Below are 16,203 nucleotides of genomic sequence, written 5' to 3'. Positions count from 1 at the left end.
TGTGGAGAGCAGGAGAGGAGCCACATGGTTTTAGTTTTTATTTAGTTTTTAGTTTAGTTTTCCCTTTCTCTCCTGTTTATTTTTTCTCTTTTTTAGATAGAAGCAAAAAGGTAAAGAGGAGATACACACACAGAGAGAGAAAGAGAGAGAGAGACAGAGAGAGAGGAAGGAAGGAGAAAATAACACCACAGCTTCCTTCAATGTAATGGGGGTCAGACTTGAACCTGGGTCAAGGACATGGGCAAAACAGCACACTATCCAAGTAATTTTTCTTACTTTGTACTAAAGCACTGCTCAGCTCTCACTTATTGAGGAGCTGGAGATTGATCTTAGAACCCCAGGCATGAAAGACTTGCATAGCCATTATGCTGTTTCCCTGCTGGGTTTTAGTCAATTTTCAAACTAGGAGAGATACTGAAAGCTGAATTTCACCACCTAGAAGAGTAATAATTCACAATGAATATGAAGAACTGTAAGAGAGAACATTGGTATGTTCATAGGCCTGCACTGATGCTCTCTGAGAAACTGATAGTATTCACTCACTGATTTTGCTGCCCTTTGACTTATTTCTTTCTGGTTATTTATATTTTTTACTTTTATCTTTTTTAAAAAATTTTTTATTCCCTTTTGTTGCTCTTGTTTTATTATTGTAGTTATTATTGTTGTTGTTATTGATGTCGTTGTTGGATAGGACAGAGAGAAATGGAGAGAGGAGGGGAAGACAGAGAGGGGAGAGAAAGACAGACACCTACAGACCTGCTTCACTGCTTGTGAAGCGACTCCCCTACAGGTGGGGAGCCAGAGGCTCGAACCAGAATCCTTACACTGGTCGTTGTGCTTTGCGTCACGTGCGCTTAACCCACTGCGCTACCACCCGACTCCCTCTTTCTGGTTATTTTATAACCTTGATTTCTAGGATAGGGTGTGAACATGTTTACAAGTATCAGACAGCAGAAAACTTGTTATCCCATCCCCTGCTGTTCCAGGAACACCAAAAGTGTTCAAAATAAATGTTGCTTCTTCAGACGTATTAGCTGAAGCACTTAGCATCTGTGACTCTTGTCTCTGCTTGTTCCTAACATAGAGGTGGTATGATTAATTAGTGATAATTTCTTCCACACCAGAACTTGAGAATTTGCTTATGAAAATTCCAACATAGCTTTCACGACTCAGTTTCCTCATTTGTAAAATGGAACAGTGCCTGCTTCACAGTGCTGTGGGAATGAAGAGGATTCAGGGCAGTATTGAATAAATGAGTATTTGACTTGTGGTGGGTAGTTGATAAATGGTGGGATGGTGAGAGTGAGTCAGTTCTAGGCTTGTGGGGAAAGCACTGTGAAATGTGATCACTTTCAGTCAGAACCTGATTTTGTGTGGTTTTATCAGTGGGGCAAGTTTTACTCTGGTTATGGGGTAGCAGGGAGCTTGAATATCCCCAAGCTGGAAATGTTACTGATTAACTTATCCATAAATACCACCAGTTACCCCATCTAAGTAGTAAGGATTCCTATAGACATGTGAAGATGCCACGGCCTCTGTAACTGTAGTAGATGACAATCTGATTGGCCTACCTAGACGGCTCTGGCACTAAGATGAGGGACAACAGGGTGGCACCAAGGAAACACTTTCTTTTTTTTTAAATTTTTAAAGATTTATTTTAAAACAGAGACATTAAGAAAACCATAGGTAAGAGGGGTACAACTCCACACAGTTCCCAACAGCAGATCTCCGTATCCCATCCCTTCCCCTGATAGCTTTCCTGTTCTTTATCCCTCTGCGAGTATGGATTCAAGGTCATTGTGGGATGCAGAAGGTGGAAGGTCTGGCTTCTGTAGTTGCTTCCAATAAACATGGGCGTTGACTGGTCGATCCATACTCCCAGCCTGCCTCTCTCTTTCCCTAGCGGGGTGGGTCTCTGAGGAAGTGGAGCTCCAGGACACATTGGTGGGGTTGTCTGTCCAGGGAAGTCTGGTCAGCATCCTGCTGGCATCTGGAACCTGGTGGCTGAAAAGAGAGTTAACATACAAAGCCAAACAAATTGTTGACCAATCATGCACCTAAAGGCTGGAATAGTGCAGATGAAGTGTTGGGGGGGGGGGGAGAGCCCTCCATTTTGTAGATAGCTAGTAGTCGTATTTTAGTTATAGTCGTATTTTAGTTATATTTCAAAGGGCCTGTAGCTATACTAGTTTTTTTTTCCCTTTGAGCCTGAAATCTGATATGCAGATGTATCCAAGTTATTGTATGAGGAGGTGATGTCATGGCTGGAAAAGGGACAGAAAGCTGGATCAGGGAAGAGAGTAGCTCCCTGATATGAGGAAGGGGCAAGGAAACACTTTCAAGGCAGGAAGCGGGGGGAAGCATTGAGGCTCCTAGAAGTGTTGCCTTCTGTGACTCAAATGGCCTTTTTCCCCCAACCCCCAGAAAGAAAGTTGGTTTCCTAGGGCATTTTGGGTGCTTGGGTATTAGTGTACGTAGCTCCAATACTCTCTGGGTACTGGAGTATATAGTTCCGTGAGGAAACACTACTGTGTGACCAATCCCTTTCCCCCACCCTCCCCAAATTCTATGTAGCTGAATTTCTTTACCATCTTTACTGGGGCTAACACGTGTCGTTCTCTAGTCAGAACTAATGTACTAAATGAAATTCTTCTGGGAGAAACAGTCGGCAGGAGTGCTGATATAATTTAGGCAGGATTGATTTGTCAAAGTGGACTCAGAGTATGGATGATTCTGGAGGTTTAATGGGGAGAACAAGGAGCTGGGATAAAGAGAATGCAGAGGCCTTCAGATGGGGAAGGGCCTCAGGCTAACAAAGACAAACTTTGCTCTCTTCATGTTTTGCCTGAGGCTGATCAGCTTTCTCCTGAGCAGCTGATTCTCTCAGTTTGTGTGCAGAAACACTGCCCACACTCTGAAAACTAGCAGCAGGCTACTGCCACTAAACAAGGCATTTCAGGAAGGCTGGGGGAATTAGCTGAAATCTAGAATCTGAATTTGTGATGAGGTATTTTCAGTATTAAGATGCAGAGTGGTGGCATCTTAAGTTGTTCATATTGTCTCCAAGAATCAAAGGCATACTTGCCGATTTAGAAAGAATTGTGCATTTTACATCTGCAGAAATAGAAAAGATTGCAGGAACATCATTCTCCTAAATGGTGCAATCGCTATTATTTTGACAGTTTTGAATTTATAAGGTTTGGGGCAAGGGAGATAGATCAACTTGTTAGAGCACAGAATTTGCTTATCCACGGCCTCATTGGTCCCTAGTTTGGTCCCTGGAATTAGCATAGACTAGAGCTGAGCAGTGTTCTAGTTCTCTCTCATTAGAAAAAAAAAAAAAAACATGTTTAAAAAAACATTTAAATGAGAGCATAATTTGTTAAAATATTTTGGGAAAATATGATAGAACTGTTTTCACATGTTTTGACTACTATTGTGGCCAGCACCCAAAGTAGTACTTATGTACTAAGAAGTAATGAGATAGATCAAAATTCTTAAACTAGTTATTCTAGAAATAGAAATAAAACTTTTTTTTTCAAATTTTTTGGCCTTTGATTTCAATGAGAATGCTAGTTCTTTGTAATGATGGGATAGCAAATTTAAAATGTGTTTGTTTATTTATTTATTTATTTATTTATTTATTTATTTTGCAATAGGGTTACATGATGGAAAACCGAATCTCAGGCTTAAAATGTGACACAGATGTGTTTGTAACCTTTGAAGGCGACAATATTGTTATGCTTCAGGTAAGATTCAGGAAATGTTTATTCTTCTTAAACAGCATAAATTTCAAGATCAAGAGTTATCAGAAAAATCTGAGATATTTCATATATCTTATCTTTACCATTATTTAACTGGCAGGTGTTTTCCTGTTAGATACTTGATTTTTGCAGCAGCTGAGCGGGGGATTAAATTATTTTTTTCCCAGCTGCTGTTTGATGTTGAGTTATATTTTTTTCTATAAGAAACTGCTTTTTAAAAAAAAAAAAAATACACATTGAATTAGAGTTTTCTAGTTGGAAAGCTACTCCCAAAGAGTATATAAGACCCCAGAAGATGGACAGGCAAAATACCTGAAAAGGCAATTTACAAAAGATGGCCAATTGATTAGGCTCACTCAGGATCAAAGAAAGGCACATAACAGCACAGTGCAGCGCTACTTACTTTTCCGTATCAAGTCAGCTCATGTATAGGAGTGTGTTGAAGTTCCAGTGTTGTTAGTACAGAAGATCTCTTCCATGTCACTAGTGGATGGTATGTGACTAGACTTCTGATACTCTGATTTAATATGGAAAATCTTTAGGGCACAACCATTTTCATTCGTACATTATCAATTCAGTATAGTTGCAGTCTAATTTTTCAGCGTTGGGAAAGTGAGTGTGTTCTGGATACTTCGCGAGAATTATATAACCTTTAAAATTGTATATAAAAAAGTGTTAACTGCAAAAATTAAGAAGTTATGATATAGTGAGTATTACGATCCAAAATTGTGTACAGAAAGTGATTACAATGAACTGTTTTTAAAAAAAGAAGACTAGGCACTTCTGGTTCTGCTAAATTCCTCTCAGAGCCTCCCTTTTAGCAAATTGACAGCCTGGACACAATATAGCAAACAAGTGTAAGACTCTACAAAGGGGAAAGAAAGCAGCTTGATCAAGAACCTTAAGATTTGAGCAAGGAAATGACAGTTAGTTCCCTGGGTTTACATACTGTCACTCCTAAGTCCTGGATAGGGCATGTGTGCCCTGAATCTCTTAACATTTACAGACAAAACACTTTCCAAGAAAAACTTGCTCCTCCTCCTAACCAAATCTGAGACAGGGAAAATAATGACTCAATTGCATTTAATAACAGAAAACTTTCTGTAGGCAGTATTCACTCCAAACAAACAGAAATAACCTTCTCTCTCTCTCTTTCTCCCTCTCTCTCTCTCCCTCTCCCTCTCTGTCTCTCTCTCTCTACCTCTTCCTTTCCCTCTCTCCCTCTCCCTCTCCTTCTCCCTCCCCCCCCCCCCCAGTGGGCGTGCGTGCTCTCTCTTTCTTACCAAACCCCAATTTCAATAGGATCTGGTAGGAACTTGTTTTCCACTTCCAGGAAGTGCATAGGAGATAGCAGGTGTAACCATTCTCAGGTGCTAATGGAGTCAAGTAAGGAGCTAATCTGTCATTTTCTGCCTGATGAAAGCACATGGAACATGTAGTGCCATTCACGATGTCAGAAGGGCCTTTTGGCAAGCAAAGCCCTATCCCATACTCAGTAGCAATAAAACCCAGTGAAGTGATGTAAGGTGGAGATCATCAGCATGTTGCAGCCCTCTATCCCAGTGTCAGCAGTTTCAAGTGGAGAGTTGAGTTCATATCCTTAGCTGATGTCAATGAGACTAAATCTGAGGTATGAGTCAGATTAGTCCCTGCTCGACATTCCCCGCATTCCTGGTGTCAGTGGATCTAATGAGGTGCAACAACAGAATACAAACCAGAAAGTATAAAACAGGACTAGCCAACAAACATGATGACGAACAAGACAAGGGCACTTAAAACCAACATAGAGGTTTATAAGAAATTTAAAAAATACATAGATAAATACCACCAAATGATCCTAATCCCACTTCTGCATATTTGTAATATGGAAATGGAAGCAGGCTGTGAAAGAAATCTCTTAATCCTTATGTTCATTGCAGCATTGTACGCAATGCCCAAGATATTAAAAAAAAAAAAGCCTATTTAGAGACTGGTGAATGGGTCATTATGTGTGTACATGGTTGTGTGCTGGATTATTCAGTGCTAAAAAGAAGGAAATTATGTTACCTTTTTATATCATTGGTTGACCTTGAGGATTTAAGTTAACTGAAATAAAACTGAGAAAGTCAAATACGGAATGATCTCACTTGTATGTAGAATCTCATATCTGAACTCACAGAAAGAGAGAGTAGATTTGTGACTGCCAGTGGCTAGAGACTTTGGGAGATAGAGGTTTATTTATTTATTTTTTTGGTTAAGGGTATAAACTTTCAATTTTAAGATGAATAAATTCTAGGGATATAGTGCATAGCATAGCAATTAGTGTTTACAATATTGACAACAATTTGAAGGTTTCTCAGAGAATGAGTTTTTAATGCTGTTCCCATACTTGCATAAAATGTAATTATGTGCAATTATTGAATCGCTAACTTATTGTAGGAGCCATTCAGCAACATACAGTGTATCAAGTCATCCTGTTCTGTGCCTTAAACTTTTGCATCATCATATATCAATTATATTTCACTAGGGATGGAAAAATTTAAATTGTGGGAAGAGGTTATACTAAACTGAAAAATAAAAGTACAGGAATCACTCTGCACTGTGCTCAAGCTACAATATTAAATATAGTGTAGAGGAATAGATATGTGAACAGTGGGACAGAAAACCTAGAAATGGATCCAGGACAATATAAGGATTTTTGATGAAGTTGCTACACAAATTCAATGGATGAATGATAGACTTTTAAGAATCTACTACTGGAATAGCTGTGCATTCTTTTTAAAATTTCATTTTATCTTTATTTATTTATTGAATAGATACAGCCAGAAATGGAGAGGGGAGTGTGTGGTAGAGAAGGAGAGAGACACCGGCAACACTGCTTCACCACTCACAAAGCTTCCCCCCTGTGGGTGGAGTCTTGGGGACTCAAACCCAGGTCCTTGCACATTGTAGCATGTGTGCTTAACCAGGTGTGACATCACCTGGCCTCATAGCTATTCATTCTTAGACAATAAAACAAACCTTATCCGAAATCTCATACATAATAGAATTTTTAACCCAAATTGGCTTTATTGACCTTGATATAAACCATAAACATAAAACTATACAAATAAAAGGATAAGTTTGATAAATCATTGAGAACCAGTCATAGGAAAAATTCTTAGGTTTGACATAAAAGCACAAGTGATAACATAAAAATCTGATAAACTAGATGATAAAAATTAAAGCCTTTTTCTTTGTGAAATGGGGGTAAAAGGACAATCTAAAGACAGGGAGAAAACAATTGTAAGCTACACACCTGGCAAAGTACTTGATGCTAGAACATATTAAGAACTCTCAAAACTCAACAGTAAAAAAATAATCCTATTGGGAGTTGGGTGGTAGCACTGTGGGTTAAGCGCAGGTGGCGCAAAGTGCAAGGAACCGCATAAGGATTCTGGTTCGAGCCCCTGGCTCCCCACTTGCACGGGAGTCGCTTTACCAGGGGAGTTGCTTTACAGGTGGTGAAGCAGGTCTGCAGGTGTCTGCCTTTCTTTCTCCCTCTTTGTGTTCCCCTCCTCTCTCCATTTCTCTCTGTCCTATCCAGCAACCATGACATCAATAACAGCAACAATAATAACTAGAACAAAAAAAAACAACAAGGGCAACAAAAGGGAATAAATAAATAAACAAATATTTTTTTAAAAATTCTATTTAAAACTGGACAAAAGTCATTTAGCTCAAGAGGATGTAGTAATAATAACTGTGAGCATAAAAAGTTGCACAACATCATTGACCATCAGTGAGCTGCAAACTCAAGCCACAATGAGATCGCACTAAGTGCTCACCATAGTAGAGTTATAGCTTACTTTGTATGGTGTGCACTTTGCCATGCATCCCTTCCTATGGCACTGGAAGAAGCTCTGTGGTGTGTCTTCTAGTCTAATGAAAAAGCAACCCACAGGGTGAAACTGAATATGCATGAAGCCCCAGCCCCCACCTCTCCCCCCACAGTAATGTTTTGTTATTATTTTGGCAAGGAAACAGAGAAACGAAATTACTCAAAAAACTTATTAACTATATGAAATGTTGCAGCCATGTTAGAGAAAGACATGGCAGTTTGTTAAAGAAACCAAACACATGCTTAATGTAAAACCTTGGGCATTTGCTCTCAGAAAAAAAAAAATGAAGGCATATATCTACACAGAAACATGCACATGAATATTCATAGCCCCAAACTGGAAACTATATTCATAGTAGCCCCAAAGTGGAAGCAACCTAGATATTCCTCAACAGTTGAATAGTTCATCAAACCAGTAAGGTTACATCATGGAATTCTATACAACCATAAAAAACAGCTATTGCTACTCACAACAACTTTGATGCTGAGTAAAATAAATCAACCCTAGAAGTTCCTATGCTGCATGATTCCATATATATATGTGTGTGTGTGATATATATATATATTATATATATATATAATTTTTAAAATGGCAAAATCACAGAAAGTGATGGTAGATCAGTATTAGGTGGCATAGGAAATCCCTGAAGGTAAAGATGCTTTGTCTCTTGACTGTGGTGATGGTTATACAGATTTATATATGTGATTACACAGGATTAAATAACCAGAATTAGCACAGATACATTTAGAAAAACAGTTCAATCTATTAGTGATATTCATTTCATTAAAATATTTATTTTGTTTATTTTACAACAGAGAGAGAGAGAGAGAGCCAGAGCATCACCTAGCACATGAGATTCCAGAGATTAAATCATAATCTCATGCTTTAGTATCCAACAGTATTTACTGTGCCACCTCTTGGACCACTGGAAATAATTTCTTATAGTGGAAAAAAAGTTATATTTAAGAAAAAAAACTTAAGAGTTATAATTAAGAAAAAATTTATGGTGAACATGTTTTATAATAAAAGCTTGCTAAGTTAAAGAGGAATGCCAACATTTTAAAAATACTATTTGGTAATATAATTAATTTTAGTTTGAAAACTAAAATGTTGTGTGGTCCTTAGAGTTGGCTTTTTCCTGATCCCTTGTTATTTTTGCTTTTCAAGATGTCTCTAGTAAGGTAAGTAATTTAGGGAGGGAAATATTATTACCTAATGTGGGCTAGGATAAAAATGGCTCATTTTTTAGTATGTCTCTTCACTAATTATCATAATTTTTAAAAATCACCTCTCTGGTGGGGGGGCCATGATGAGGGAAATGAACCAGAAGGAGAAGGTCAGAAGCAGAATGATCTAACTCATGTGGGATCTGAAAAAAAAAAAAAGCATGACAAAGAAGCAAAGATAGACAAAAACAAGCCTAAGACTCTGAAGCAGAACTGAAGTTTCTAGAGAGGGTGGAGGAGGGGGTCAGTGCGCTGCAGGGGAGAGGGATGGACATCTTGGTGACGTACAGGCTGTACAATCTAAAGACAGTAAGGATTATTCACATCAGACACATGCAGCCTCAACAGAACAGAAAATTGGGAATTTTCCATAATCTGAAAGTTGCACCAGTTCACATTCCCCACCTCAACTGGCAAGCTAGTGTGTGAGGTTTTTCAACAACTTCCTCTTAGAGAGTGTATTTTAAGCTCAAGCATGTGGTTCAACATTGCTTGCTTGACCCTGAGGTTGTGGTTGGGTGCTTTAATTGCAAGCTCTATCTTGCAGCCACTATGGAAAAAGTCACTTAATTTAGTTATGGGAGTGGTCCCCACTTCTACCCAGGATCTGAAGTGCAAGCATGGGGTGGAGTGGGCTCTTTGCTCTTTGCCATATAAATGGGAATTAGGGCAGTGAAATGGGAGGATTCTGCACCACAGAGAACATGCTGGACTGGAGGGAGGCCAGCCACAGGCTCAGAAGAACGTGTACCAGCTACAAAGGGGCAGAGAACCTGTTCAGTCAGGACCTATGTCAGAGCTTCCATACCCATCAATCTGAAGAACGAAGGCGAGGATTATAGGCCTCACCGTGTGCTGGAACAGGCGGCACCAGAGAGACCTTAAAGCCAGATGACAGTCTTTGGTCAACTTTCCAGACATCTTCTAGACATAGGCTGGAAAAGCAGTACATTGAGCCATGAGTAAGAGCTCGAAGCTTTCATAAGCAGTGTGTGTGTGTGTGTGTGTGTGTGTGTGTGTGTGTGTGTGTGTCGGGGGTCCCCATGATCACCCTCAGATTTGACAATTTTCTGAGAGAATCCTAAGATTTTGCATATAGTCATACTCAGGATTGTGATCTGTTGTAGCAAATGAGTAAAATGTAAAAGGAGCAAAGGGAAAGGGCACTTACAGCAAAAATCCAAAAGAAATCAGCCATGGCCTTTTACAAGTCCTCTCCTGGTGGAGTCATACAGAATATGCCTCATCCTTCTAGTAGTGAATGGTGACAGCAGAATGAAGTCCTTTGAGGATGACGGAGGACCTAGTGGTTCTTGTATTGTTATATGGAAAACTGAGAAATGCTATGCATGTACAAACTATTGTATTTACTGTTGAATGTAAAGCATTAATTCCTCAATAAAGAAATTAAAAATAAAAGAAGTCTTTGAGACTCAACATCCAAAACTTATATGTGGGGCGGGTCATGTAGGTGCCTTCTGCCTAGAACATAACAAATTTCCAGACTTTACAAGGAAACCAGGTATTCAGCACAAACCATATTGTTTGCACAAGCAATTTGGGCAGTAAGCCCCTTCTCTCCTTTTCATTCAGGAAGTGATGGAAACTTCCAAATCCAAATTCCCAGATGCCAACCAAGGACCATCCTTGTAAGGATGCCATCCCAAGAATAGCAATTTCAGTCTGCTGTATTAACTCTTCTCTTCAGTGCTGCTACAAAATGATGCAACCCTCCTTTCCAATAGTATTGCTAGAAGAAAAGTAAAAGGGATGGTGAGTGGGGAAACAGCTTCAAGGCTATATGGAAAGAACCTTAGATACTATGCCATAAATAAGAGAACTAAAAACCAAAAGGGAGGACTTTTGTTCAGGATAATGGTGTGAGAATTCACATTGCTGCTCCCCTCTCTTTAAATTCTTTTGAAATACCAGGAAAAACAGAAGGAAACAGCTCTCCAAGGGCACTGACAGTGGGAAAGGGGAGACTTAAAGGAACAAATCCAGAAATTTTGATTATGTTTTAGAGGATGGGAAGCAGATGGAATGGAATTGAGACATTAGCCCAAGGAGACTCAGCTGGAGGTGGGACTTGTTCCTTTTGAATATCTCTGGGGAGAAGCTGAGTCACTTGGATAGACAGCAGAAGAAGGATTTGGGCAGAGAGCCAGACATTTCCATAAGGAGCTGCCTGAGAACAGGCTTCTAGGCTCACATGTCAGAGCATCTGATAAAGCCTTGAACACCTGCCCTGGGAAGGAAGCTTGACAGTCATTCCAGGAGGACTTGATCTTCTGGAATGAAAGCCTGAGACCCCTAAGTGGTGAGGGCGTGTCAGCCTGCTTGCTTTGTGTTGGCATAAGCCAGTCCTGTCTGCTTGCCATCAGTTAGCGAACTAAAGGAAGTCCATCAGTTAACACAGCCTGTTTTGTACAAGAGTTCTTAGGTGGCCTGACATCCATCCACAAGTGACCAAGACAATGACATTAGTTCATCTGACTGTTAGACTACCCATATTGGGAAAGCTACACTTCTCTGGCCTGAATTCTACTCTGATTCTACTTACTGGAGTAGAGATAGACATTTCAGGAGACTAGGGGCAAAAACTGGCCAGTGAGTTTCACAGTATTCTTGTATTTTCTACAGTGAGACTCCTCAGCTATTCTGAAGGTATTGAGGTGCTGTCCCATGACTGAGATGTGGAGACAGAACAGGCTGTCCTTTAGGGCTTTGGCAGGCTTTACCTATTTCCACTGAAAGAAGATGGAAGGTCTTCTGACCCTTTCATGATTTTCCTGGGGCAGAGGTTATAGGCCCTTGGTGAAATTTAATTACACCCTCCACCAAATCCAATTATTACAGACACCCATGAAATCCCATTATAACTTTCTTCTGCTTCATTTGCAGTACATTGGGATGGGTTCCTTCCTGATTAATCCACTCTGGCAGACTTCCTAAAGAATGTCAGTCAGAGGTTCTGCAGACTTTATTCATCATCCTGCTCACAGCAGATATGCAAAATATGCAAATAACCTATAGTCTAACTTGCAGAAGTATCAACTAGGTATCTGATTTCCCACAAAAAAGCTTAATCCTACGGGATTTCAAATTCTTGGGGCATTTCCATATGATTATTCAGATATTATTTTTCTTATTATTTCCAATTTTTACTATGACAATTTTCAAACAGAAATTTCAGAGGAAAACCTAGAAGGCCAGTGCAACATTCGAGTAGCTTGTTCACTTCCAAATGCTGACACTTGACTGATCACTTGTAAATTTGCTCTTCTTGGCACTCTACGTGTATATACATCGAGTGTGTGAATGCTGTGATGCATGGATGCAAATGTAATTATCTGAAAATGAACTGCAGGCATCAAGATAGTTCATCCCTAAAAGTTTCAACATCCATTTTCTAAAATAATAACATATTCTACACAGTGCCAGCATCACATTTAAACACATAAACAAGAATTTCATACTATTATCTAATAAGTATGGTCAGACGCTTAAAGGAGTGAACGTGAAAAACAAGGAACAAGCATAACCACTTGCCCTAGAAAAAATGAAAACCAATAGGTATTCTAAAAATATGTGATGTGTTAACATCTACAAAGCAAGAAAAACCTTCTATAAAAGTGAACATTTAGAGAACCATAGTGCATTAGGCCATAGAAATCATAGTAAGTTTAAGCTATACATTTGCAATATTAAGACATCCAATATAAGGACTGAAGGATATATTTCAGAAAATTTCTCAGAATGAAGATCAGTTGGGAGATAAAAGGGAAAGGTTAAGAGATGTGAGTGGGGCCAGGAGGTGTTGCACCAGGTAAAACACACATAGTATGAAGTATAAGGACCTGTGCAAGGATCCCGGTTTGAGTCCCCGGCTCCCCATCTGCAGGGGGATCACTTCACAAGTGGTGAAGCAGGTCTGCAGGTGTCTGTCTTTCCCTCACCTCTCAATTTTCCTTCTGCTCTGTCAAATAAAATGGAAAAAATGGCCACCAGGAGCAGTGGATTCATAGTGCAGGCACCAAGCTCCAGCAGTAACCCTGGAGGGAAAAAAAAAAAAAATCCGTGAGTAATCTGTGACATTCCTGAGAGAGCAGGAACACAGGAAGACAGGCAAACTAGAGCAATACAAGAAGAAAATTTCCTAGAACAGAAGAAAAGCACAATCTTGAGATTGACAAGACCCAGTGAGGAAGGTCAGAACCTAAAAATAGCATGGAGAACTTCAGATCACTTTGAAAGAAGCTTGGCTTGAAAAGGACCTAACTATTTCGCTAAGGAACAAAGTCAGAGTGGTCTCAGCCCTCTAGCTGCACTGGTGATTACAATAGCGCACATCCCTGTGCATCTTGTGCAAATCTAGCTTTTGGGGGGAGGGAGGGCCCTAGGAGTCTGCATTTCAATCAAATTTCTAAGTACTACAGAGGCTGCTGGTTTCAACACTTTGAGTGGCAAAGGCCTAGAACACACTGGATCAATGCATTTGAATTTCTGAAGAAAGTTATTTTATATGTAAAACTTTATGGCTTGTCAAATTGCTGGTTGAACTTGAAACAAAATAGAGACCTAGATATGTAAATGTTCAATAAATTTACCAGCTATGAACTTTTGGAAAAGTATTTCTTGTAGATGAACTACAGAAAAGTAGAAACAACAATTGACAATTAGGAAAAGATATACACTTTTTGGAAATAACCCAAGAAAAATGCGTGTAAATAGATGCTTAGATAGTAGTGACGTAGCAAGCCCAGAAAACAGTTAATCTGAATTAGTACAGGAAGTTAAAAGGATCGAAAGAATGAATTTAAGAAGGAAATGATTTCAGTTCAACAACTAAAAACGATTAAGAAGCAGGAAGAACTTAGCAATGTGATGGGAAAAAAGCATATGTTTCTTCTTGAAACAAAGGGAGAGAAAACTCAATTAAGACCCCAGGAAAAAGAAAACCACTCGAGAAAAGCATGCTACAAATACAAATCAAACTAAAACGTGATGTGAGAATATGTTTGACTTCAGCACTTGAAGTTTGCCCTCCTTGAAAAACAGAAACTATTTAAAAGTGATTCTGGAGGGTTGGGCAAAAGACTTATACTTTATCTTTAAAAATATTAAATATGTCCTGAATTTTTATAATCAAGTATAGGTATATTTATTAAAGAAATAGTTTCTCCCTGAAATATAAAAACAACAGAGGAAAAAGAAGGAAGACAGCAGAGAAGCAGTCACAGAAGCCAGAATTCCCACCTTCTTCACCTCAAAAAGAAATTTGGTCATTACTCCCAGAGGGGTAACTGATAGGGGAAGATATCCAGAAGGCTTTGAGCCTTCATTCCACCAAGACCCAAAGTGTTTGTAAACAGGAGCCTTGTTTTTATACCATCACTGAAAGGGAAGTGAACCTGGAAAATACCAGAGGAAGCCAGGCACTGTTTGTTTTATCTGGAAGAAAAATAGAAGAGAAAGGAAGGACACATGGAAGTAGTGATAGTGTAGGTGTGACTTAGGAAGGAAGTGAAGGCAGGACATATATATATATATAGTCAGCCCCTCTGGAACAAGATGGCAGAGGAGGACCTAGTATGGGTTGTATTGTTATGTAGAAATGTTATGCATGCACAAACGATTATATTTCACTGTCAACTGTAAACCATTAGTCACCCAATAAAGAAATAAAAAATAATAATAATAAAGTCACTATTTTTTTTTTTGCTTGTTTGTTTTTGTTTTATTGCCACCAGGGTTATTGCTGGGGCTTGGTGCTGGCACTATGAACCTACTACTCTCAGTGTCCAATTCCCCCCTCCCTCTTTTTAAATTAGAGCAGAGAGAAATTTGAGAGATGATGGGGAGATAGAGAGAGGGGAGAGAGAGAGACACTTGCAGACCTGCTTCGCTGCTCGTGATGTGGACTCTCAGCAGGTAGGGAGCATCGGTTTGAAACGAAGTCCTTGTGCTTGGTAATATGTGTGCTTAGCCAGGTGCACCACTACCTGGCCTCCAAGTCAGCCCCTATTTGTGAACATGGGAGAACTATCTTGCACTTTCCATTGAAGGGAGATGGGGACACAGAACTCTTTTGATGGGGACAGTATGGCATTATACCCCTATTATCTTATAATTTTGTAAATCATTATTAAATCACTAATAAAAATACAAAAAAAGGGAAAGTAATAATGAGAGAACAAAAGTCAGTGGACCACATGCCTACATGCAGGTGTACACACACCTCATCCTCCAACTCTAGCATCACCCAGCCCTTCAATGGGGAGGATTCCAAATCCTTCTAGACAAGCAGGGCATCAGGTGCTTGAGTGGATCCTGGGACTCATATAATGGCATGTGAGGACTGAATTTCAATCCAAAGAACTTGAATTACCCCCAGAATGAAACCTGAAAGAGCATTCTCACTGAGATCTCAACCTTTGGGCTATAGATGAACCCCAGTGATCAGTAGGTGGAGATGTTAAGATGCCAGAAGGAGTAAAATATAAATAACCCTAAAATTAGAGAAGATATTTGGATCAGGCCACTTCCATGATGGAGATGTGTGAGATGGCAATTACTGGGGGTGTGAGGAAATAGCTGGGCGGGGGAGGGGGGCTGGGCTGTGAGTTTCAGCCCTGCCTACCTGGATGGCCAGCTGCCTTCTGAGAATCTCTTAGAGAGAACGGGGAGTGTGGAAGGTCTACCTGACCTAGCAGAGTTAAGGACAGATGGGTCAAAGAATCTTCCCTAAGATACACAGATAGGAAGTTACACCCAGAACCTGCCCCCCGCCCACCCCTGTAATGGGGAAAAAAAGCTCAGAAGGAAGAGTGTGAAATGAGACTCCAGAAGTAGAAAGAGGTGGGGGTTGTATTGTTATATGGGAATCTGGGGAATGTTATGCATGTACAAACTATTGTACTTACTGCTGAATGTAAAACATTAATTCCCCAATAAAAAAATAGTACTAAAAAAAAAAAAGAAAGAGGTCTTTGGTGAAGGCTATGGAGACTGCGGTGGAATGCGTGGGGTGGAGGCTCAGGTTAGAGGAGTGTGGGATTGCAGGGTCAAGGAAGTGGTACTGAAAATGGAGTGAGGAGGAAGAGGGCTTAAAAATCTAACTGGGGGGAGGGTAGAGTTAATAAAAGCACTTACAAAGTGCAGTCATTAGTGTTTGGCAACAATTAGTGTTTGGGATGCCTCATTCTTAGAAAATCTGACCAAGACAGTTTGAGAAGACTTTCTACTTTTTCTCTTCTTTTAAAAAAAATTTTATGAGTGATTTAATAATGATTAACAAGATTATAAAATAATATGGGTACAATTCCACACAGTTCCCACCACCAGAGTTCC

General features: G+C 39.6%; 1 protein-coding gene across 1 annotated transcript in view; it reads left to right on the top strand.

Moving 5' to 3' along the window:
• ACOXL (acyl-CoA oxidase like) overlaps positions 1 to 16,203 on the top strand; it is a 361,479-nt gene that overhangs the window by 221,083 nt on the left and 124,193 nt on the right. The window contains exon 13 of the mRNA XM_060188434.1: positions 3,660 to 3,749. Coding sequence (XP_060044417.1) covers positions 3,660 to 3,749 — 90 coding nt within the window. The remainder of the gene's footprint in view (positions 1 to 3,659; positions 3,750 to 16,203) is intronic.

This window comes from Erinaceus europaeus, chromosome 3, assembly GCF_950295315.1.
Source record: "Erinaceus europaeus chromosome 3, mEriEur2.1, whole genome shotgun sequence".
NCBI lineage: Eukaryota > Metazoa > Chordata > Mammalia > Eulipotyphla > Erinaceidae > Erinaceus > Erinaceus europaeus.
Note: the sequence above shows the minus strand (reverse complement) of the source record. Positions and strands in the feature narration are given on the sequence as shown.